At 38.6% G+C, this 26,459-nt stretch overlaps 1 protein-coding gene across 1 annotated transcript in view; it reads left to right on the forward strand.

Moving 5' to 3' along the window:
- The window catches only part of CEP128 (centrosomal protein 128), a 435,188-nt gene that overhangs the window by 135,554 nt on the left and 273,175 nt on the right, over positions 1–26,459 (forward strand). The window contains exons 13-15 of the mRNA XM_060003365.1: positions 1,901–2,251; positions 17,185–17,835; positions 21,776–21,940. Of these exons, the coding sequence (XP_059859348.1) occupies positions 1,901–2,251; positions 17,185–17,835; positions 21,776–21,940 (1,167 nt within the window). The remainder of the gene's footprint in view (positions 1–1,900; positions 2,252–17,184; positions 17,836–21,775; positions 21,941–26,459) is intronic.

Genomic DNA, 26,459 nt, shown 5'->3' on the forward strand with positions numbered 1-26,459 from the left:
CATTGAATGAGGTAATTCATATAAAGCATTTGCACTATCCCTTGCACAACTGCTTAATAAACTTTAGTAGTAGTAGTTGTTGTTGTTGTTGTTATTACTGCCAGCTCCTTCTCATTTAGATCTCAGCTCATATGTCACCTCCTAAGAGAGACCCTCCCCAACCACGCTGTAGATATAGACCCGTTCAAGTAGCTGTCCGTCATCACCTTGTACTATCCACTCTTGTAATTTAGCTGATAGTCTGAATATCTCCACAGTTAGATTATTATCTTCTTTGGTGTTGTAGCCAGATCTTATTAACCTTTCTGTAAATTATCTGCCTAACACATAGCAAGTGAAACCAGTCTCCCAAGTCTTTGTTGTGGGGAAAAAAATGGTGTCTCTCTGTTGATCTGGAAACCACTTGACTACTGCTTGTTAATAAAGCTGATTTCTGGCATGTGGTAAAACTTTTAGATAAGGGCAAAGGGGTAAACCACCATCACTAGGGTTTTCTGATCTCATTTTAGAATTTTCCACACAAACAAGTGCACAGTTCTCAATTTACTATTTTGTTTGGGTGGATAAAGGAGTGACTCATCTCTTCCAGGCTGCACTGAATTTAGCAAACTGAGCAAATGCAAACCTCTTGTTTTCGAGGCATTATTTTTATGTTATTGCCATAATGTCACACCATGACTTTAATCATGAGAGAAATTTAACTTTATTTGAGCCACAGTTCAGGGATGATGAATCTGGAACTGAACATTCTGCTGTTAGAGTCATAGGAGGTTTTTAAATGTTTCCAGTCTCTGTAGGTGCTTCAGGACAGTGTAGATGATATTTATTGTTTGTCCAGCTTGCAGCGTCATCTTAGCCTTCTGAACCTAGTCTTACTTGGACACATGACATTTTCATGTCACCGTTGTAACCACAGGTATTTGGAAACTAAGGCTCAGGAGGGACAGCTTATGGGATACATTGGAAGCACTTGTATTTGAATTTGTCACTCCCTTCCAGAGTTTTACAAGAGTGGCTTAATGTTAATGATTATGTTCATTCTTTTATTTGTATAGAATGTTATATAATGTCCTCTCACTTTTGAAGTTAACAATCCATCTTTGCCCATTCTTCTCAGATTAAAAATATGTATGAATCATGATGATTAAGTATAAGTTCCAAATGTATTATTGACCGCTTTTGGTTTGAGGAAGCTAGCTTTTAAGAGTTTAGGTTCTTAAAAAAAAAAAAAGGAAAAAAAATGTTAGGTTCTTTTCTTGATTAGGTATGTATTCCACATAAATTTAAGTTTATTTAAAAATCTATCCTGCAGTGATTTATATAAGCTCGAGGTAAGTTCATCAACTTACAACATTATGTTGATTTAGCTGGAAATAACCTATCTATAAATACTTCATTGAGAGTCTTTTAAATGGACTTTCACATACAGTGTTATCTATTACTGATGTTTCTATCATCAATGCTCATTTTTTGTTACAGAGTTTTATTATAACAAAATTTTAGGTGCTGCCAAAAAGTGAAGCATTACGTATGATTGCATATAATTGCTCTGATATCTGACAAATTTTAAAACATTGACATTTCTTCAGTTGTACAAAACACTAGGTTCTTACTAAAGTAATGCACATTGTTTTTCTCATCAGCAAGACCTTCTATTTTAGTGACAGTCAATTGGAAAAAAAAAAATTTTTCCTTTTTGGATAATGAAGTAGTCTAAAAAAGAAAATATTTTTATAAAAAATTATTCTCAACTAATGTGATCATAAAATACATGGAAAAAGATCATATTTTCTAGATTGATTGCTAATTTAGTGATGTTAGTGATTCTTGTTTGATGATATGTTATGCATCTAATTTTGACAAGAACGTGTTCCTGATATCTCACATGCTTTCTTCCTAGAATTTGACATGTGAATTGGAGAACAGGGAGAAACAGCAACTAGAGATGTTGGATGAACTGAAGGAGATCCAGAATCACTTTGAGACATGTGATGCCAGACATAAGTGCGCTGACCTCCAGATCTCAAAGCTGACTCAGCATGCTGAGGATGCAACCAAGCAGGCCGAGCAGTACCTCCTTGAGTTCCAGCAGTCGGAGGCCCTGAGACAGGTGGCAGAGGAGAAGAGAGAAGAGCTGAAGCTGAAAGCTCAGGAGTCCATTAGGCAGTGGAAGCTTAAGCATAAGAAGTTAGAGCGAGCGCTGGAGAAACAATCTGAAACTCTTGATCAACTGACAGACAAGAATAATCAGGTATAAAAGCCAAATTCCTGAGGACTGGTTTTTGCTGTGACCAACCATTCATTCATATGTCCTTTGAACAAACACTTGAATGCTATGCTGTGCATACAACCTATCAAGATGTTCTTGATAGAAGAGTCTTTATGTCTAGACTATTTCAAGGTAAAAGGTAACTTAGTTTTTAAAACCTTTTTAAAGCCTTTGTAATCTTTTAACATTCTGTGGCTTTTCAGAGTTTACGCTTAAAATAGATCCACTCTCCTCCTCTAGTATAGCTTTTAGTTCCCTAATTTGAAATTATTCTCTAATATCCAAATGGAAGAGAATCACAAAATCTTCCTTAATATCACATGCCTTTTCCCCCAATGCATTTATTTTAAAATCTCATTTATTTGTATATTTCAACTTAAATATTGGTTAGAAAGAAGCGTTTAAAATGCAGCCGTTACTACTGGAGCATTTTCTGGCAGCTTCTATAAGTTAAGTGAGTGACATTGATAATCTCGCTGACGGTATTATCAGATCTCAAACCTCTTTAAGACTTTTGTGCCTCTTTGATAGCAACAAAAAGCATTTCATTGATCTGTGTATGCATTTCACATCATCTTTTCTCTTGTATAATCAGTTACTTTAAATGGATTTTATGCTCCTATGTTGATTCTCAACTGTATCTTTGCATTGAATTAAACCCAGATGTTTCTAAGGTAATAAGCAGGAAAGTCATGATTGATTTTTATCCATGTTTAGTCTTGGTTTATCACTTCTGCTTTGTCATTTGTCACTTGTCAAGAAATCTGAATGTTCCAGAAGAATAGTCATTTGGATAAGTCGACTTTCTTTCAAAAGAAAGCAAAATGTAGGGCAATTATATTTATAAAATCAATTGTCAGCACTTAAGAGTGACAAATGCTTATTTCATGACAGATGAGCTGTCATGGAAAAGATGCTTTCGTTTTTATGTATGAATTTCTTGGACATATAAAAGATGGAGGAAGTGATCCCTTTGCACTCATTGTGGAGTGCTTTTCACTTTAACCCATCTGACACTTACTGGATGACTAGTTGCCCCAAGGTAAAGCAGCTCTAAGCATTTCAGGCTTGAATCTGAATTGATTTGATCCCAGGAAATTGCTCTACCTTGATTATTCTGTTGTCAGCCTGGTTTGGCAGCTGGTTCAATGAGCCTGGGTATAAGGGAGGTAGCTAGAGAGAAGAGTGGTTGGGGGGATTGATTGATTGAGAACCATCTGGGGATTTTACTTAATTAGAGGAAATTTAGAAGGGTCCATGCCATCAGACAGTATCCTAATCCATGGTACTGAGAGTTATCTAGATTGAGCTTTTCAGAATATTAAAATCTGTTAAACAGTCATTTCCCAGAATACTCGTGATATAATTATTTTTATCACTTAGCATTGCTAATGATAAGCAAAGAAGTAGCATTAAAGTGATTGCCACAGTTAGGGTAGTATTACAATTATCACAGCAGGCATTGTAATTTCCACTTTAAAAGCCTTAAAAATTAATGCAGCATGTCGCAGTTAGAGCAATGGTTAATCAAGGAAGAAAGGGTAACAGATATTTCACTGCAAATTCAAGTGTCCAGTAAGTCTGTGATGTGGAAATACATTGTAAATAATTTTGGAAAAAGTATATTTTTAATATCTTACTGAATAATGCCTCTAAAGAGTATTTAATTTTTAATAAAATCACAGAGCCACCTTAGGGCAGTAGTAATACAGCCTACTCCTTTTTTGTTTTTTAGGACTAATTATTTTCCAAAAATGACTCCAGGGTATATTTGGAAGTGTATGTTAAAATAAAAATGATACTGGTTTACAAATAAAACACATTATAGTTTAAAGAATGAGTTAATTGTTTAATAAGTAGCCTTGTTGAGCCATTTTATATGCTCAGATAATACAAGTTTTGGATTTTCAAAATAGTTCTGTGCCTACTTCTGTTTTTCTTTTCCAGCTTAATTTATTTTCTGCTTTAAAATGTGCCACTTAAAAATTCATTAGAAGGCCAAAGGCTTTTATTCTCTTAAAAATTGCTCTTATTTATTTTTTTCTGCTCTTTACATTTTGGAATATTGGTAAGATTATAAGATATATATCATATCACAAAACTACGTCATTACTGAAGACTATGTAATATCAAACAAATAGCATAGCATTGCAGAAAAAACCCAGAAAGGTAAGGTTGTATACTTTCCTTAAGAGAAAACCAAATACCATATTCTAACCCATATATATGGAATCTAAAAAAAAAAAAAAAAAAAAGGGTTCTGAAGAACCTAGGGGCAGAACAGGAATAAAGACACAGATGTGGAGAGTGGACTTGAGGACATGGAGAGGGGGAGGGGTGGGCTGGGATGAGGTGAGAGAGTGGCATGGACATATATACACTACCAAATGTAGAATGAATGACTGGTGGGAAGCAGCTGCATAGCACAGGGGGATCAGCTCGGTGCTTTGTGACCACCTAGAGGGGTGGGATAGGGAGGGTGGGAGGGAGACGCAAGAGGGAGGAGATATGGGGATACGTGTATATGTATGGCTGATTCACTATGTTACACAGCAGAAGCTAACACACTGTTGTAGAGCAATTATACTCCAATAAAGATGTTGGGGGAAAAAAAAAGACAATGACATGGATGTTTATATCAGGGAATCATGATAATCTTTAGAGATATGTAGATGAACGTATATTGGAAGGTCTAAAATTCTACTGATATAAATAATCTAATCATAAATTGTGATACTTTTGCCTTTTTCTTTTACATCTTTATTAGAGTATAATTGCTTTACAATGGTGTGTTAGTTTCTGTTTTATAACAAAGTGAATCAGTTATACATATACATATGTTCCCATATCTCTTCCCTCTTGCGTCTTCCTCCCTCCCACCCTCCCTATCCCAACCTTCCAGGCGGTCACAGAGCAGCGAGCTGATCTCCCTGTGCTATGCGGCTGCTTCCCACTAGCTATCTGCCTTAAGTTTGTTAGTGTATATATGTCCATGCCTCTCTCTCGCTTGGTCACAGCTCACCCTTCCCCCTCCCAATATCCTCAAGTCCATTCTCTAGTAGGTCTGTGTCTTTATTCCTGTCTTACCCTTAGGTTCTTCATGACACTTTTCTTTTTCTTAAATTCCATATATATGTGTTAGCATATGGTATTTGTCTTTCTGTTTCTGACTTACTTCACTCTGTATGACAGACTCTAGGTCTATCCACCTCATTACAAATAGCTCAATTTCGTTTCTTTTTATGACTGAGTAATACTCCATTGTATATATGTGCCACATTTTCTTTATCCATTCATCCGATGGTGGGCACTTAGGTTGTTTCCATCTCTGGGCTATTGTAAATAGAGCTGCAGTGAACATTTTGGTACATGACTCTTTTTGAATTTTGGTTTTCTCAGGGTATATGCCCAGTAGTGGGATTGCTGGGTCATATGGTAGTTCTATTTGTAGTTTTTTAAGGAACCTCCGTACTGTTCTCCATAGTGGCTGAACCAATTCACATTCCCACCAGCAGTGCAAGAGTGTTCCCATTTCTCCACACCCTCTCCAGCATTTATTGTTTCTAGATTTTTTGATGATGGCCATTCTGACTGGTGTGAGATGATACCTAATTGTAGTTTTGATTTGCATTTCTCTAATGATTAATGATGTTGAGCATTCTTTCATGTGTTTGTTGGCAGTCTGTATATCTTCTTTGGAGAAATGTCTGTTTAGGTCTTCTGCCCATTTTTGGATTGGGTTGTTTGTTTTTTTGTTATTGAGCTGAATGAGCTGCTTATAAATTCTGGAGATTAATCCTTTGTCAGTTGCTTCATTTGCAAATATTTTCTCCCATTCTGAGGGTTGTCTTTTGGTCTTGTTTACGGTTTCCTTTGCTGTGCAAAAGCTTTGAAGTTTCATTAGGTCCCATTTGTTTATTTTTGTTTTTATTTCCATTTCTCTAGGAGGTGGGTCAAAAACGATCTAGCTGTGATTTATGTCATAGAGTGTCCTGCCTATGTTTTCCTCTAAGAGTTTGATAGTTTCTGGCCTTACATTTAGGACTTTAATCCATTTTGAGCTTATTTTTGTGTATGGTGTTAGGGAGTGATCTAATCTCATACTTTTACATGTACCTGTCCAGTTTTCCCAGCACCACTTATTGAGGAGGCTGTCCTTTCTCCACTGTACATTCCTGCCTCCTTTATCAAAGACAAGGTGACCATATGTGCATGGGATTATCTCTGGGCTTTCTATCCTGTTCCATTGATCTACCTTTCTGTTTTTCTGCCAGTACCACACTGACTTGATTACTGTAGCTTTGTAGTATAGTCTGAAGTTAGGGAGCTTGATTCTTCCAGCTCCGTTTTTCTTTCTCAAGATTGCTTTGGCTATTCGGGGTCTTTTGTGTTTCCATACAAATTGTGAAATTTTTTGTTCTAGTTCTGTGAAAAATGGCAGTGGTAGTTTGATAGGGATTGCATTGAATGTGTAGATTGCTTTGGGTAGTAGAGTCATTTTCACAATGTTGATTCTTCCAATCCAGGAACATGGTATATCACTCCATCTATTTGTATCATCTTTAATTTCTTTCATCAGTGTCTTATAATTTTCTGCATACAGGTCTTTTGTCTCCCTAGGTAGGTTTATTCCTAGATATTTTATTCTCTTTGTTGCAGTGGTAAATGGGAGTGTTTTCTTTATTTCACTTTCAGATTTTTCATCCTTAGTGTATAGGAATGCCAGAGATTTCTGTGTGTTAATTTTGTATCCTGCTACCTTACCAAATTCATTGATTAGCTCTAGTAGTTTTCTGCTAGCATCTTTAGGATTCTCTAGGTATAGTACCATGTCATCTGTAAACAGTGACAGCTTTACTTCTTCTCCGATTTGGATTCCTTTTATTTCCATTTCTTCTCTGAGTGCTGTGGCTAACACTTCCAAAAGTGTGTTGAATAAGAGTGGTGAGAGTGGGCAACCTTGTCTTGTTCCTGATCTTAGTGGAAATGCTTTCAGTTTTTCACCATTGAGGACGATGTTGGCTGTGAGTTTGTCATATATGGCCTTTATTATGTTGAGGAAAGTTCCCTCTATGGCTACTCTCTGCAGGGTTTTTATCATAAATGGGTGTTGAATTTTGTCGAAAGCTTTCTCTGCATCTATTGAGATGATCATATGGTTTTTCTCCTTCAATTTGTTAATATGGTTTTTCACATTGTTTGATTTGCATATATTGAAGAATCCTTGCATTCCTGGAAGAAACCCCACTTGATCATGGTGTATGATCCGTTTAATGTGCTGTTGGATTCTGTTTGCTAGTATTTTGTTGAGGATTTTTGCATCTATGTTCATCAGTGATATTGGTCTTTAGTTGTCCTTCTTTGTGACATCCTTGTCTGGTTTTGGTATCAGGGTGATGGTGGCCTCGTAGAATGAGTTTGGGAGTGTTCCTCCCTCTGCTATATTTTGGAAGAGTTTGAGAAGGATAGGTGTTAGCTCTTCTCTAAATGTTTGATAGAATTTGCCTGTGAAGCCATCTGGTCCTGGGCTTTTGTTTGTTGGAATATTTTTAATCACAGTTTCAATTTCAGTGCTTGTGATTGGTCTGTTTATATTTTCTATTTCTTCCTGATTCAGTCTTGGCAGGTTGTGCACTTCTAAGAATTTGTTCATTTCTTCCAGGTTGTCCATTTTATTGGCATAGAGTTGCTTGTAGTAATCTCTTATGATCATTTGTATTTCTGCAGTGTCAGTTGTTACTTCTCCTTTTTCATTTCTAATTCTATTGATTTGAATCTTCTCCCTTTATTTCTTGATGAGTCTGGCTAATGGTTTATCAATTTTGTTTATCTTCTCAAAGAACCAGCTTTTAGTTTTATTGATCTTTACTATCCTTTCCTTCATTTCTTTTTCATTTATTTCTGATTTGATCTTTATGATTTCTTTCCTTCTGCTAACTTTGGGGTTTTTTGGTTCTTCTTTCTCTGCCTTAGGTGCAAGTTTAGGTTGTTTATTCGAGATGTTTCCTGTTTCTTAAGGTAGGATTGTATTGCTATAATCTTCCCTCTTAGAACTGCTTTTGCTGCCCATAGGGTTTGGGTCATTATTGGGTCTCCATTGTCAATTGTTTCTAGGTATTTTTTGATTTCCTCTTTGATTTCTTCAGTGATCTCTTCGTTATTAAGTAGTGTATTGTTTAACCTCCATGTGTTTGTATTTGTTACAGATCTTTTCCTGTAATTGATACCTAGTCTCATAGTGTTGTGGTTGGAAAAGATACTTGATACAATTTCAATTTTCTTAAATTTACCAAGGCTTGATTTGTGACCCAGGCTATGATCTATCCTGGAGAATGTTCTATGAGCATTACAGAAAAATGTGTATTCTGTTTTTTTTGGATGGAATGGCCTATAAATATCAATTAAGTCCATCTTGTTTAATGTATCATTTAAAGCTTGTGTTTCCTTATTTATTTTCATTTTGGATGATCTGTCCATTGGTGAAAGTGGGGTTTTAAAGTCCCCTACTATGAATGTGTTACTGTCGATTTCCCCTTTTATGGCTGTTAGTATTTGCCTTATGTATTGAGGTGCTCCCGTGTTGGGTGCATAAATATTTACAATTGTTATATCTTCTTCTTGGATCGATCCCTTGATCATTATGTAGTGTCCTTCTTTGTCTCTTATATTAGTCTTTATTTTAAAGTCTATTTTGTCTGATATGAGTATTGCTACTCCAACTTTCTTTTGGTTTCCATTTGCATGGAATATCTTTTTCCATCCCCTTACTTTCAGTCTGTATGTGTCTCTAGGTCTGAAGTGGGTCTTTTGTAGGCAGCATATATATGGGTCTTGTTTTTGTATCCATTCAGCCAATCTTTGTCTTTTGGTGGGAGCATTTAGTCCATTTACATTTAAGGTAATTATTGATATGTATGTTCCTATTCCCATTTTCTTAGTTGTTTTGGGTTCGTTATGGTAGGTCTTTTCCTTCTCTTGTGTTTCTTGCCTAGAGAAGTTCCTTTAGCATTTTTTGTAAAGCTGGTTTGGTGGTGGTGAACTCTCTCAGCTTTTGCCTGTCTGTAAAGGTTTTGATTTCTCCATCAAATCTGAATGAGATCCTTGCTGGGTAGAGTAATCTTGGTTGTAGGTTTTTCTCCTTCATCACTTTAAATATGTCCTGCCAGTTCCTTCTGGGTTGCAGAGTTTCTGCTGAAAGATCAGCTGTTAACCTTATTGGGATTCCCTTTTGTGTTATTTTTCCCTTGCTGCTTTTAATATGTTTTCTTTGTAGTTAATTTTTGACAGTTTGATTAATATGTGTCTTGGTGTATTTCTCCTTAGATTTATCCTATATGGGACTCTCTGTGCTTCCTGGACTTGATTAACTATTTCCTTTCCCATATTAGGGAAGTTTTCAACTATAATCTCTTCTAATATTTTCTCAGTCCCTTTCTTTTTCTCCTCTTCTTCTGGAACCCCTATAATTCGAATGTTGGTGCGTTTAGTGTTGTCCGAGAGGTCTCTGCGACTGTCCTCAGTTCTTTTCATTCTTTTTTCTTTATTCTGCTCTGCAGTAGTTATTTCCACTATTTTATCTTCCAGGTCACTTATCCGTTCTTCTGCCTCAGTTATTCTGCTGTTGATCCCTTCTAGAGTATTTTTAATTTCATTTATTGTGTTGTTCATCATTGTTTGTTTCCTCTTTAGTTCTTCTAGGTCCTTGTTAAATGTTTCTTGCATTTTTTCTATTCTATTTCCAAGATTTTGGATCATCTTTACTATCATTCTGAAGTCTTTTTCAGGTTGACTGCCTACTTCCTCATCATTATTAGGTCTGGTGGGTTTTTATCTTGCTCCTTCATGTACTGTGTGTTATTCTGTCTTCTCATTTTGCTTATCTTACTGTGTTTGGGGTGTCCTTTTTGCAGGCTGCAGGTTCGTAGTTCCCATTGTTTTTGGTGTCTGTCCCCAGTGTCTAAGGTTGGTTCAGGGGCTTGTGTAGGCTTCCTGGTGGAGGGGACTAGTGCCTGTGTTCTGGTGGATGAGGCTGGATTTTGTCTTTCTGGGGGGCAGGTCCACGTCTGGTGGTGTGTTTTGGGGTGTCTGTGGACTTATCATGATTTTAGGCAGCCTCTCTGCTAATGGGTGGGGTTGTGCTCCTGTCTTGCTAGTTGTTTGGCATAGGGTGTCCAGCACTGTATCTTGCTGGTCGTTGAGTGAAGCTTGGTGCTGGTGTTGAGATGGAGATCTCTGGGAGATTTTCGCCATTTGATATTATGTGGAGCTGGGAGGTCTCTTGTGGACCAGTGTCCTGAAGTTGTCTCTCACACCTTAGAGGCACAGTATTGACTCCTGGCTGCAGCACCAAGAGCCTTTCATCCACACGGCTCAGAATAAAAGGGAGAAAATGTAGAAAGAAAGAATTAGTAGAAGTAGAAAGAAAGGAAGAAAGAAAGAAAGAAAGAAAGGAAGGAAGGATGGAGGGAAGGAGTGTGGAAGTAAGGAAGGAAAGAAAGAAAGAAGATAAAGTAAAATAAAAGTAAGATAAAATATAATAAAGTTATAAAAATAAAAAATAATTATTAAAAAAAAACGGACGGATAGAACCCTAGGACAAATGGTGGAAGCAAAGCTATACAGACAGAATCTCACACAGAAGCATACACATACACACAAAAAGAGGAAAAGGGGAAAAAATCATAAATCTTGCTCTCAAAGTCCACCTCCTCAATTTGGGATGATTCGTTGTCTATTCAGTTATTCCACAGCTGCAGGGTACATCAGGTTGATTGTGGAGCTTTAATCTGCTGCTCCTGAGGCTGCTGGGAGACATTTCCCTTTCTCTTCTTTGTTCTCACAGCTCCCAGGGTCTCAGCTTTGGATTTGGCGCCGCCTCTGCATGTAGGTCGTTGGAGGGCGTCTGTTCTTCGCTCAGACAGGACGGGGTTAAAGGAGCCGCTGATTCGGAGGCTCTGGCTCACTCAGGCCGGGGGGAGGGAGGGGCATGGAGTGCGGGGCGGTCCTATGGTGGCAGAAGCCGGCGAGACGTTGCACCAGCCTGATGCGCGCCGTGCGTTCTCCCGGGGAAGTTGTTCCTGGCTTCCGGGACCTTGGCAGTGGCGGGCTGCACAGGCTCCCTGGAAGCGGGGTGTGGATAGCGACCTGTGCTCGCAAACAGGCTTCTTGGTGGCGGCAGCAGCAGCCTTAGCGTCTCACGCCCCTCTCTGGGGTCCGCACTTTTAGCCGTGGCTCGCACCCGTCTCTGGAGCTCCTTTTAGCAGTGCTCTTAATCCCCTCTCCTCATGCACCAGGAAACAAAGAGGGAAGAAAAAGTCTCTTGCTTTTTAGGCAGGTCCAGACTTTTCCCCGGACTCCCTCCTGGCTAGCCGTGGTGCACTAACCCCCTGCAGGCTGTGTTCACGCCGCCAACCCCAGTCCTCTCCCTGCGCTCTGACGGAAGCCCGAGCCTCAGCTCCCAGCCTCGCCCACCCCGGCGGGTGAGCCGACTAGCCTCTTGGGCTAGGGGGTGCGGGTCAGCACCGATCCTCTGTGCGGGAATCTCCCCGCTTTACCCTCCTCACCCCTGTTGCTGTGGTCAGAAGCTTTCCCCCTCCGCCTCCAGCAGTCTCCGCCCACGATGGGGCTTCCTAGTGTGTGGAAAGGTTTTAATATGTTTTCTTTGTAGTTAATTTCCTCCTTCACAGCTCCCTCCCACTGGTGTGGGTCCCGTCCCTATCCTTTTGTCTCTGTTTTTTCTTTTTTCTTTTGCCCTACCCAGGTACATGGGGGAGCTTCTTGCCTTTTGGGAGGTCTGAGGTCTTGTGCCAGTGTTCAGTAGGTGTTCTGTAGGAGCTGTTCCACGTGTAGATCTATTTCTGGTGTATATGTGGGGAGGAAGGTGATCTCTGCCATCTTCCCCTCATTGCCTTTTTCTTTTAAAGTGCTTTTTGAAGTCATTGGTTTTTATATGTGCTTTGAAAATGATAAAGGAAAAAATCTGAACTTGGATTTTGATCATAATGTATACACTTCTGAATGTTTCCAAATTCATGTTCTTTTTTATAACATGGGTAATGGGAATGATCCCTAGGTTTGGTTTGGTTTTGTCTTGTTTTTCTTGTTGAATTGGCAGAATAATTGGCTTGCCCATGTATTGAGCTTTTTGCTTGATAGTATTTGACTTCAAGAATCTTAAATTGCCGTCTTTTCCTTCTGTGTATTGCCTTCATGCTGAGGGAAATAAAAGAGCTATATGTAATATATACTGTCTCTTAATATTTGAATTTCTTAATGGTTGAAAAGTAAGAAGGATCAGTGCTAAAGTGCATACTTTTTTAATGTGTAATTGTTATACGCAATATAAGAAAGGCTAGAGCACTGATATGTTAGTATAATCCAGTAGTCTTTCTGCATGTTCCCTCACATGCAGAAAAATAACCTTTTTTTCTTTAAAAATTTTTCTTGTCTACCTTTTAGTTAATTCAAAAAACTATATATACTGGGCAGTCAGGCCTTTGAGGAATTGGTTCCTGTTCCTATAATCTCCATGGTTTTAGGCCGTATCATTCTTTTGGCTTCACACCAGCCATTTTCAATCCTCGTCTTATAATCTTCCCTTACAGCTCTTCTTCTATGGAAGCAGTGTTTGGTTAGAACATTCCCTTCCCATTGTTCCTGACTGCTACTCATTTCTCCATTTCGCCTCCACATTTCCCAAGGATTTTCACACCTGGCTTCCCCTCAGCCTGTCTCATTACATGTAATTTTTGCCAGTATCTTCGGTGATTTCCAAGTTCAAGTCAGCAACCCGTTGAACTCTGTATCCTTATACTTCACTAATTTCCTCTTTTATAGTGACCTTCAAATCACTCAGCAGCTAATTTCAATGGCTAAGATTTGTCATCATCTGTAATTTCTCTGTGTTCAGATCTTTTGTTCTAACATTTCAGCCTCTGTCCACATTTCTTTTATTCCCTTTTCCTCTTTTAACTGTTACCATCTGCTTTGGATCTCTCCACATTCCTTTGGTTGACCAGCTGTTTCCTGGAATCGGTTTTTTCCTGTCAGACTGGACTTCGTGAAAAGCTACTCTGACGACATGTTCACCAGCATCTTCAATTACTTGCTTGCTTCCACCTCACACATTTTACTGATGTTCAATCTGGAATCAGCCCAACTCTCTAGTTTTTCTGTTCCTGCTCTTGAGTGGTACTAGCAAAACTTACGTAGGATATCAATTGGCTCCTATAGTGGTCTTGGTTACCTCCCTGACTGCACCGCAATTCATTCCATTCCATTAAAAAATTAATGTAGGCCAGCTACTATGCATATAGCCCTCGTCTGATCAAGAACTATTCTTCTTCTGAAGAATGAACTATGAAGTCTGTTGGAGAGCTTCTGGTAAACATTTACTCATTCCTAAAAAAGATAACACTAGGAGGGAGATGTTCCTCTTCTCTGAACATTGTTATATTTGGCTGTGATGCCAGAAATGGCTGAAGCTATCTTGCTATGGTCCTGAGAATGAAGCCTCCCTCCAAGGGAGGGTACTACTGAGAGCAGTGCAGAGAGGCGGATCTAGAGCTTTGACATACTGTGGAGCAGTTCTGCCTGGAATGATAATAAATTACCTTGTAGTTTAAGCCAGCTTGAACTGGAGTTTTCCCTTGCTCTCAGCAGAAGAAATTCAAGCTTATGTGAAACATCAGTTCTAGGAGTAAGGAGCTATAAGTTAAAGAACCTAAAATGTAGGATTGATTAAGTGGAGAAGTGGGGTCAGGACAGGGAGGATTGTACTTTTCTAAAGGAATAATTGGAAAACCTTGCCATGCTGTTGATTGAACCATCAGAAGTCATACCTTGGGACCTTGATGCTGTGCTTCAGGTGATGGTATTAAGTGACCAGTAGAAAAACTTTAGGATGTTGGTGTCTGTTGTGTACTTATTGCAGCCTTCAGAAAAGTCCTGGAAGGCAAAGACAAGTATAGGTTGAAACTGATCTGTCTAAAAGCAGAGAGCAAGATTTGGGGGCACTGGGAGACTGAAAATCTGCAATGTATAATCCGCATTTACTGAATCTGCTAATTTGGAGTTGGAAAAGCCAAATTGTTTCTCCATGCTGAAGTTAGTCCAAGCAAGAGAGAGAGATAGGAAACTTAGCAGAAATTTAAATGAGGTAAAAAAAACAAGCCTGATTTTTCAGGCCCCTTTCAAGTTCTCCTATTTAAGTGCTTCTGGCCAGACAAAGGAGACCCAAGTCCATTGTTTTGAATTCCCTCAAGATAAAGTCTAGTCAACTGAGGGCCCCTGGGAATGTCCAGGATACTGAGGTGGCGGTTAAGACACTGACATTTTCAGACTCGAAGTCAATGTCTAGACAAAATGTTGGGCTATGGCTACTAGCCAAGCATTAACCAAAAGAAAATAGACAGAACTTACTTAGCTTTTAGTATCTATATTGCCAAAGAAATTCTAAACTTGACCAACATAGTCGGATACTGTCCACCCAAAGGCTGTCACGTTGGTCATGAATTGATGTAATATTTGGAACACTGAAGCTGAGGGCGAAACATGGAGAGTTGTAGAGTATCAGAGCCTGAGCTTTGAAGGACCCTTCTTGAGACACCCCATCTCTGGTCTTCCCATCATGTGAGAAAAATAAATATCCTTGCTGTTTAAACCACCTTACGGTATTTTGAAATCAAAGACATTTTATGTGTTAGGACCATCTTGGAAATACGATTTTTACCTTCAGGGCTACATGGAAGTCTTTTAACTCAGGGCCAGGGGCCTATGTTATCTGTTCCAAACATTAGTCACTATATTTATGCACCCTCCCCTCATTCTAAGGTCCCTCCCACATTACCCTTACAGCCAAGACTGGATTCTGTCAGTTTTTGTCTTCTTTTGTGTGGTATATAGAGTGACCTCCCAAAGATGTGTCAGCCTAACTCCTGGAACCTGTGAATAAGATGAAAAATCACTCCCATGATTATGATATGTTACTTGGCAAGTTGATTTTAAGATAAGGAGATTATCTGGATGGACCTCATCTAATCACAGGAGTCCTTCAAAGCAGATAAATTATTCTGGCTGTTGGGAGAAAGGGAAGTCAGAGGGATTCAAAACATGATAAGGGTTCAGTGTGGTGTTACTGGCTGCAGAGACAGAGGAGTCCATGAGCCAAGGAGTGTGGGTGGCCTTCAGAAGCTCAGAAAAACCCCTGGCCCAAAGCTAGCAAGGAAACATGTCCTAGATCCACAGAACTAAATTTTTCCAACACCATGAATGAACTTGCAAGTGGATTCTCCCCCCAAAGCCTCCAGCTAAAAGCCCAGGTTAGCTGACACCTTGCTTTTAGCATTAGGAGACCGGAGGCAGAATACCTTGTCAGGATTTACGACCTCTGGAAAACAGTGAGATAATAAATGGGTGTTGTTTTAAGCCATGAAATTTGTTGGAATTTGTTACACTGCAATAGAAAAATAATACATCCACCCTTAGGCTTATCTATATTTCTAGCCATTTTTCCTGCGTTGAAATCTTTCTTCTAGAGTAAACTCTGTCATCTGTGTTCCAGACTCTTTTCAATAGAGGGACATTGCGTTATCAGTTATCCCCTCTCTTCACAGCTTTGATCACTATCTTGCATAAGTACCTCCCTGAGATCCTGGTTTCTCCTTGAACTTAAATCCCACCCCCACTTTTTGTTTCTCCCTTCCCACTAGTCTTCATCACAACCCTTTGATGTAGCTTTTATTACTATCTTTATAAAGATAAATAATTTCTTTAAGGCCATAGAACTGCTTATGACTGGACTGAGAATCAAATTCAGTTCTCCTGGTCAGAGCTCAACTGCTTAATCCCCTCCTTTTGTTATTTCTCATGTTAGCTTCATGCTGATTATCCCTGTTAAAATGAGAGGGATTTGAGGAAACTATTTTTTTTTTTTTTGGAGTGATTGACTCATTACATTTTATCATGAATTGTTTCACACTGCAGTGTAAAATGTCAAGTATAAAAATGCCTTGAAACTGTTTGCATCTTAACTCATTATTTCTAATTCTAAAATGAATCTTAATTTTTTTTTTTTTTCCGGGTTCAAGCCATGGTAGGCATCAGTAACCAGGTACAGAAATGGTCTTGGTGCCAGTGTTGGGGCGGGGGTGGGGGGGCAGTTTCAGCCTCCTCAGCTGCTGGCTTTTTCGTTTGCATTGATGGATGGTGAGGATTAGCAGATTAGTTCTTGGCTGCCGTCCCTCAGTGTCAGCCCTAACCCCCTAAAACAGCTGGCAGAGGGCGATGGCCTTCTGGTCCTTTGACTTTTCTTGTGAGTCCTTTCCCAGCCTCTCCTAATCTTAAACTCATTTCTACATGGGACTTGAAGACTCCCTGTTAACATACTGGTGTGTTTCTTGTCACTGTGGACATTATTTGATTAATAATGACTGATTGTACCAAAACCTTCCGTAGATTATATTTGTTTGCTTCCCTGTATTATCTTCTGAATCTTTTTTGTATCTGTTTTGAGGTTTCTCCTTTTTAAAAGTGTGCCATTGAAGTGCAAATCATGTTACTTTAAGTAACACTGTATTATTTCAACCTCTGGTAAATTATAATTGGAGCCTTTTTTTCCCCCATTCTTTTGATCAATTTTATCTTACATTTAAATAATTATTTATGATCATGGATTGATATGTTTTGGTGATGAAAATCTGAAACATATATCTCAGTGTGGTACTACTTCAGAGCAATTGTACTTTTCTTCCTTTTTCTAGCCTAAAAAGTATTTTTCATTAAAAAACCAGAAAGAAGTACAAAATATTATTTTATGAATTTTTCTTCTCCTTGTGGCTTAAACCTTATTTTTGTTTTCTGGCAGTGTATATGGTGAATTTTACAGTAATTTTTGCTTTCTGTTCCTAACCCAATAGATTCTAAAAGAAAAGGATGAATTGAAAAGCCAGCTTTATGCAGCGTTACAACAAATAGAGAATCTTCGAAAGGAATTGAATGATGTGCTAACCAGACGCGCCCTTCAAGAGGAGGAGCTTCACTGTAAGGAGCAGAAACTAAGTGATGTTAAGTCTCATCAAGCTGACCTTGAACTAGAAGTCAGGGATTCCCTGGATACCATCCATAGGCTAGAAAGTGAATTGAAAACGCAGAGTAAGATTCAAAGCCAGATGAAAGCTGAGAAAGCGCACCTGGAGGAAGAAATTGCAGCGCTGAAGGAGAGCCAGGCCAAGGACCAAGCTCAGCTTCTTGAGATGCAAGAGGCCATCAAGGACTTGAGTGCCATCCGGGCAGATCTCGCCAATAAATTGGCGGAGGAACAGAGAGCCAGGAAAGAGGTACTTAAGAACCTCTCTGACCTCAAGACACAGGCAAAATCCAAAGACGAAGAGACGGCTACGATCGTTACACAGTTAAAGCTGGAAAGAGATGTTCACCAGAGGGAGCTGGAAGATCTCACATTCTCGTTGCAGAGTATGAAAACGAAACATGAACAGAATATCCAGGAGCTGATGAAGCACTTCAAGAAAGAAAAGAGTGAGGCCGAGAATCATATTAGGACACTGAAGGTACCCGCACTGAATTATCCTGATGATACTGGAGGAAATTTTCTGGTGGCTCATGAAGTTAATAAAGCGTAAACTTTTAGAGATCATTCTGTATTCCCAAGCACTGAAGGGAAGATAGAACTAACAATAAAGAGGCTTATTCATGCCTGTTCAGCCAGGTTGAAATGAGTTATAGCAGCCACCTGGAAGCACCTAGTTCAGAGCACTGAAGCCCTTTAAAAAGAACGTTTAGCTATTTTGGGAGTTCAGGAGAGGCAGAGGCAGCAGTAAGTCGTGGACCTGAAACGAGCCTCATTCAACATTTATGATCTCCTAAAATATAAGAGGCAAAGACTTGTCAAGGCCATAGAAGCTATAACCATGGTCATTGGTATGGTAACTAAAGTGGATCAGCTTATGGGTTTTGTAAACCCAAGGCTTTTGAGATTTACCCCTTCTTTTCCAAATCAAAGTTGCCTGGGTAAATGCATAATTGAGATCTTACATTTGGGGAAATATTGTAAGATCTAATGGTATTAGCATTTATCACCATGCAGGGGAATCATTTCATAACATGATTGTCAGGAGTGTGATAAATCTATCCCTCCTTCCTGCTTTAGTTTTTCTCCATAGCACTCATCATCATATGATATGGATTCCCTATTTTTAATTTTTTAATCTCCGTTTATTAGTATGAAAACACCATGAGAACTGGATTGTCTTTTCCCTCAATCTGTAGGAGGAAAAGGCTGCCTAATCTTTCAAGGCCCAATTAATTTTTCACTTCTTTTATGGATTCACTGAAGATGGCATATATCTCAACTGAGGTTGGGATAAATCTTTCTATTCTCTGTGTTTCCGTAGCTCTTTTTTGGAACTGCTAGTACAGCACATTCAGGCTGCCTTATATTATGGTGTGTTTATTGTGTGTTCCTGCATCTCCAGAGGGGCAGGTAGCAGGTCTTAGCCATTTTTGCATCCTCTTGTGGCGTCTAGCATGATGTTTGAGACATACAGAACATGTTCCGTGGATGTTGGGTTAAAATGTTTGAAAAGCTAGAAATCAAAGGATTTGCTGCTGACTTGCTTTGTGATCTGTCTGGTTTGGCTCTTTCTCTGTAATGTGGTAAAATTGCTTTCCTCATCCAAAGGAAGTGCTTTGTATTTGTGTATAGTGAGGTGACAATAAAGCTTTAAGAAATTACCTGTATATAAAGAAGACACCGTTTAGAACTATTCTGTAGATTCTCCAAAAACTTTAGATTTTTTTTTTAATTCGGAAGACTGAGATGCGGAGGGATATTATAGTTACTCTATAATGTGGTACAAGAGAAGCATACGAGCTTAACAGGAGAACCAGAGATCGTGAGAGCCCAGTACTCTTCTCTTAAACCGAATAAGTTACCCATAGGAACAGCCCCACCTCATGCTATTTTATGAATATAATTCCGTACTTTTGACTCATTTATATTAATTAACAGGAGTTGATAGCAATGGTTGTCATTGAAGATTTAATATACTGAGTTATGTATAAGAGGGCTTTAGATAAATAGCTCTGTAAATGTTACATTTCTTTGTCTTTCAGCTTCACCTTAATCTGTTACTTTTTCTGAGTCTAATAAGTGTGATACATTACCCATATTTTTTTCTCTGCAGAAGTTATATTTTTCCCCATCTAGATCTACCCTTCTCATGCCTGTTTTTTTTTTTTTTTTTTGCGGTACCCGGGCCTCTCACTGCTGTGGCCTCTCCCGTTGCGGAGCACAGGCTCTGGACGCTCAGGCTCAGCGGCCATGGCTCATGGGCCCAGACGCTCCATGGCACGTGGGAGCCTCCCGGACCGGGGCACGAACCTGCGTCCCCTGCATTGGCAGGCGGACTCTCAACCACTGCGCCACCAGGGATGCCCTCATGCCTGTTTTTAAATTTAAATGTAAACTATTTTTATGAAATACTCTAGCTGCTATTAATATTTGAAGGATATTGGGTTATCACCTTATTATGATTTCAACAAAAATAATTTTGTAGGAGCCCTTATTGGAATCAGAAGACCAAGAGTGGAGTTCTGTATTTTTGCCATTTGCTGGCCATATGATCTTGGTCAAGTTACTTAACCTTTTTGTACTTCATCAGTAGAATGGAAACAGTAATGTCTTTCTCTATCACAGGGTTTTTTTGAGTGTTATATCACTTTGTAAACCCTAAAATGAAATGTAAATGTAATAATGAAACTACAACAAGAAGTAAGTTCTTAGTCAAACTTAGGCATTACTGTGCTTGTAACTGTTTTAAAAATAGGTTCTCTGGGGGCAAAGAGGGGAACCCTGATTTGTAGCATTTGCCAAGTTCAGCAGTATAAAACCCCCCATTTGGCTGGTTTCAAGCTATCAAACAACATCACTGGAGGCACAGTTGGGAAGAGATGAGCACAGTTGGTTCCTGAGTGTGTCTATGAGCTGGCCCAGACACCACTGGCCTTGGGGGAAAACTGTCTATACCTACACTTTTTATAAGACACAAAAAATGCTAAGTATTCTACTGAAACTTAAAATAATAATCGAACAATTTTCCTGATGAGAGACTTTATTTTGTAAGTTTATTTTTGGGTAGTGAATACAGGATTCCTCATTAAAAACATCAGTTCTTTTGTTAACTCAAAGTGGCATCAAGTCTTAGTTGAAATTTGTGGGGTGAATAAGGTATAGATTCTTGTCTGAAACTCACAAAACTTCTTCCTTTTGGGAAATTGCTTCCAGCGATTATGTTCCTATGTACTTGATTATATACATATAATAAACTTATACAAAGGAAAGAAACAAATATATTTTAGGCATTGAAACATGTAATTTAAACAGATTCTATGTGGGTGCTTACAGGCTGTCAGTAACTGGTAGGTGTAACTAGTTAACATTGCAAGTTGCACCCAGCTGGTTTTTAAAACCGTATGATATACGTACCTTTTAAGGGCAGTGAGGCAGAGCAGCTGAAAACATGGACAGTAGAGAGAATTCCTGCATTCAAATCCTGGCTCTGGTTTACTCACTACATACCCTTGGGCAAATGATTAGTGTTGTTCTGCTTCAATTTCAAAACAGGAGACAATAACAGTGTCTCCCTAGTCAGGTTGTGGTGAGGATGGAATGAGGGACAACTATACGAAAAGGTCTTAGAGCAGTGCCTGACATATAGTCAGTATTTACATTGTTGTTATTTTAAGTCTTTAACTTCACATGCCTGGCAAATCCTTATTGAATCTCATCCACAGATTATTCCTGTTGTTTTTTTTTAAAGCTGATTCTGGTTATATTCCAAATAATAAACGAAAACGAGGTACTTTATTGCACTATTGGTACTGAAAATAATCACTGGTAAACTCTTTCATATTAAGTTATTTATAGTTTTTTGGCTACTCTGATCCATAATCTTTTTAGCCCCACAAGAGTGGTATTAATAATTACATTGTACAAAAAATACGCAAGCCTTTCACAAAAACGAGAGTGTAGCTTGAATAGGGATATTGTTAAGCTCCTTTTATAGACGAAGAGACTAATCAGGCAGTAATGTCCCATAGTATATCCTTATGGGGACATTTCTCTAATAACCCTTCCCCTCTCAGCAGTTAGTGTCCCTTCTTTGGGTTGCACATACCTCTGCTTCCACCTTTATTAAGCACTTCTTGTTCATCGTTGTCAGAATTGACTGTTGTATCTGTCTCTTTTACGGTTCATGCCTGTTATCTTCAGCATCTAGTAGAGTACCTGTCACTTAATTGGTTGCTCAGTGAATGCTAAGGAGAGATTGACCACATGCAAAGAATGTTTCCTTTGCATGTATGTTTATGTGTGAACGCTTAGAGGTAGCAAAATCTCGAAGTGTTTGCCCACTGATATAATGTGGAATTTGTTTTGTGTACAGCTTGGCTGTGGCCAGTGGACTTTCTCTTTTCTCCTTTTTCTCTCAGGCAGAAAGCTTAGAAGATAAGAATATGGCTGAAGTCCAGCGTTCTCAGCTAGAGAAGTTGAAATCACAGTATGACAGGCTGACAGAGGAATTAACTCAGAATGAAAATGAGAACAAAAAACTGAAGCTAAAATACCAGTGTTTGAAGGACCAACTAGAAGAAAAGGTAAAAATGTGAATGAACTCTAATTTAAAAGACTTTTTTGAATTTCTTCTAGTGTTTCTCCTAGAACATAGTTTATGTACTACTGAATGCTAATTGTTAGGCTTTAGTAGCAATTTGTATTGGTGCCAGAAGACATCATAGAAGTTTATTAGAATGCTGTGATTTTTATTCTTTCAACCAACTAGTAACCTTCTAATACTTTTGATTTTAAATTTCTTCTGGATCTTAAAATAGGTATTTAGAGGCAAGGTAGCAAAGAAAGGAATTATGGTTTATTGAAGACCTACTTTATGGCAAGTATTTATGCCAGTTGATTTACATATGTGTACTCACTGAATTCTCACGACTGTTTGGGTTAGATTTTATTGATCCCTGTTAACCTATGAGGAAACTGAGGTTCAAAATACAATATATAATAGATGAGGTGGTCACTGTGCACTAGGCACTTTTAATGCTCATAGTCACGTTACGAAATCAATACTATTTGGCTCATTTTTGCAGTTAAAGAGACTGAAACTTAAGAAGGTTGGCAACCTTGGAATGTTCCCAGCAGGCTCACTGCTATCCTATCAGTAGATGTGTAAAATTTGGGGGGTGTCTGCTATATACCAGGCATTGGGTAGAATACTAGGGACTTCTAGAGTCACTACTTTTGTGGCCAAAAGTCAACTAAGAATAGAAGACAGAATACTTAAATTTGCATTCTATGTCTTTACCAACTTCCTAAAAGGATTTGCATTGGAGTGTGATAGAAGTCAAATAGAAAAAAAAAGACTATTAACATATGGATAATAGGATAAGGCAGGATAGACTGGGCCAGATGACTCCTGTTCTTGATAAGGGTTACTAACTAACATCTTTGTTGAAGGAAATATCACTGGGTGGGGTGTCATCAACCTCTAGAAGAAACATTCTTCATGCTTTGCTCATCTTTTCCTCTTTTTGTTGTTTCACTGTATTTTGTATATATTTTTTACCTTTCTAGTAATTGTTAAAATCAAGGAAATAAAATTTAAGTTAGTTTGGAGTTTATGATTAAATGTGCTTAAGTTGCTAAATTTAGGCCTACAATCTTGACAATTGTAATTTAGTTCTTATGGCATGCTTTGTTTTGACTAAGTCTAATGTTCACACATAATTAATGTATCTGTTGCCAGGGTGTAGTTGCTTTGAAGATAATACTAAATTTTCCAACTTTTCCATAATTAAAAGTTAGCCAGAAGATTGTATTAACATGTTTTGTGTTTAATTATTTGCATTTAAGAAAGAGTGGGGGAAATTTTATGTTGAAAGTTTACCTTGTTCTGCTTAAAATAAATGCTTCTCCGCTATCTGTGACGTTCCAGGTATGTATGCATTGTCATACATTCATATAAGTGGAACATTCACCTTAGAACAGAGTTTTAAAATTTAAGGATTGTACAGTAGTCCCCCCTTATTAGTGGTTTCCCTTTCCATTGTTTCAGTTACCTGCCATGGTAACTGAAATTACCAAATTTGGACCAGTTGCAGTCCAGAAAGATTAAATGGAAAATTCTAGAAATAATTCATAAGTTTTAAACTGTACTTTGTTCTGAGTAGCATAATGAAATCTTGAGCTGTCCCACTTTCTAACACCCGTGATCCCCACCTATCTCAGTCCTCTGCTCCTAACATCCAACCATCCACATCATCATGGCTTGATGATCCAGGATCACCCAAAGCAGGTGATCCTCCTTCTGAGGTATCAGAAGGTCAGCAGTAGTTTAATGCTATGTCACAATGCCTACCTCATTCACTTCATCTCATCACATTTTATGTAGGCATTGTATCGTCTCTTATCATCACAAGAGGGGTGAATACAGTACAGTAAGATATTTTGAGAGAGAGAGACCACATTCACATAACTTTTATTACAGTATATTGTTACAGTTGTTCTATTTCATTATTAGTTATTGTTGGTAATCTCTTACTGTGCCTGATTTCTAAACTAAATTATCATAGGTATGTATGTATAATATGTATAGGGTTTGGTACTATCTTCAGTTTTAGGCATCCCCTGGGGGTCGTGGAACATATCCCTCGCAGATAATGGGGGACTACTGTATTCCTCTGCTATGTACTGACCATCTAGTATGTGGCAGGCATTGTGCTGGATGCTGGGGATGGGATATATCGATAGATAAGACACAGATCTGCAATTGAAAGCTTCTAGTGGGATCATTAAAAGCAAAATCGCCTTTCAGTTGTTAAAACTATATAGTCAATGATGATGGGTCCTAATGCAGAGAAAAGATGTCTATGACATCTAAAGTGGTAAATAATCTTAAGGATACATAGACACACACACATATATAAATATACACAGCGTATATGCTTGCTTTTCTTTAATATTTTTTGTGTACGTGATTGCTATGTAGTTTTGATTGACTTAGCGGTTTGTGTTGGCCTGTTTTTTTAGTATAGTTAGCTATGAATCGAAGTTTCACTGGGTTCAGTCATCTACAGATAGAGCCATTCTCTTCAGAAAGTAGTATAGAATTAGTGGCTATAGACAGAACTTTGAGTATAAATCATTTTCTAGCTGTGTGGCATTAGGCAAGTTGCTTAAAACTCAAAGCTTTGGGGCTTCCCTGGTGGCGTAGTGGTTGAGAGTCTGCCTGCCGATGCAGGGGACGCGGGTTTGTGCCCCGGTCCGGGAAGATCCCACATGCCGCGGAGCGGCTGGGCCCGTGAGCCATGGCCGCTGAGCCTGCGCGTCCGGAGCCTGTGCTCCGCAACAGGAGAGGCCACAACAGTGAGAGGCCCGCGTACCGCAAAAAAAAAAAAAAAAAAACTCAAAGCCTTGAGAGACAAGACAGCAGAAGCAAGAAGAACTACAGTCCTGTAGCCTGTGGAACAAAAACCACATTCACAGAAAGATAGACAAGATGAAAAGGCACAGAGCTATGTACCAGATGAGGAACAAGATAAAACCCCAGAAAAACAACTAAATGAAGTGGAGATAGGCAACATTCCAGAAAAAGAATTCAGAATAATGATAGTGAAGATGATCCAGGACCTCAGAGAAAGAATGGAGGCAAAGATCGAGAAGATGCAAGAAATGTTTAACAAAGATCTAGAAGAATTAAAGAGCAAACAAACAGAGATGAACAACACAATAACTGAAATGAAAACTACAATAGAAGGAATCACTAGCAGAATAAGAACTAGCAGAAGAACAGTCAAGTGACCTGGAAGACAGAATGGTGGAATTCACTGCTGTGGACCAGAATAAAGGAAAAAGCATGAAAAGAAATGAAGACAGCCTAAGAGACCTCTGGGACAACATTAAAAACAACAATATTCACATTATAGGGGTCCCAGAAGGAGAAGAGAGAGAGACAGGACCCGAGAAAATATTTGAAGAGATTATAGTCAAAAACTTCCCTAACATGGGAAAGGAAATAGCCACCCAGGGCCAGGAAGTGTAGAGTCCTATACAGGAAATACCCAAGGAGAAACACACCGAGACTCATAGTAATCAAATTGGCAAAATTAAAGACAAGAATTATTGAAAGCAGCAAGGGAAAAATGACAAATAACATACAAGGGAACTCCCATAAGGTTAACAGCTGATTTATCAGCAGAAACTCTAGAAGCCAGAAGAGAGCGGCATGATATACTTAAAGTGATGAAAGGGAAGAACCTACAAGCAAGATTACCCGGCAAGGATCTCATTCAGATTCGATGGAGAAATCAAAAGCTTTAAAGACAAGCAAAAGCTAAGAGAATTCAGCACCACCAAACCAGCTCTACAACAAATGCTAAAGGAACTTCTCTAAGTGGGAAACACAAGAGAAGAAAAGGACCTACAAAAACAAGCCCAAAACAATTTTAAAAGTGGTAATAGGAACATACATATTGATAATTACCTTAAATGTGAATGGATTAAATGCTCCAACCAAAAGACACAGTCTTGCTGAATGGATACAAAAGCAAGACCCATATATATGCTGTCTACAAGAGACCCACTTCAGACCTAGGGACACATTCAGACTGAAAGTGAGAGGATAGAGAAAGATACTCCATGCAAAGGGAAATCAAAAGAAAGCTGGAGCAGCAATACTCATATCAGATAAAATAGACTTTAAAATAAAGAATGTTACAAGAGACAGGGAAGGACACTACATAATGATCAAGGGATCAACCCAAGAAGAAGATATAACAATTATAAATATATATGCACCCAACATAGGAGCACCTCAATACATAAGGCAACTGCTAACAGCTCTGAAAGACGAAGTCGACAGTAACACAATAATAATGGGGTACTTTAACACCTTACTTATGCAAATGGACAGATCATCCAAACAGAAAATTAATAAGAAAACACAGGCTTTAAATGACACAATAGACCAGATAGATTTAATTGACATTTATAGGACATTCCATCCAAAAACCACAGATTACACTTTCTTCTCAAGTGCGCATGGAACATCCTCCAGGATAGATCACATCCTGGGTCACAAATCAAACCTCAATAAATTTAAGAAAATTG

The sequence above is a fragment of the Delphinus delphis genome, chromosome 2 (genome assembly GCF_949987515.2).
Source record: "Delphinus delphis chromosome 2, mDelDel1.2, whole genome shotgun sequence".
NCBI classification, from domain to species: Eukaryota; Metazoa; Chordata; class Mammalia; order Artiodactyla; family Delphinidae; genus Delphinus; species Delphinus delphis.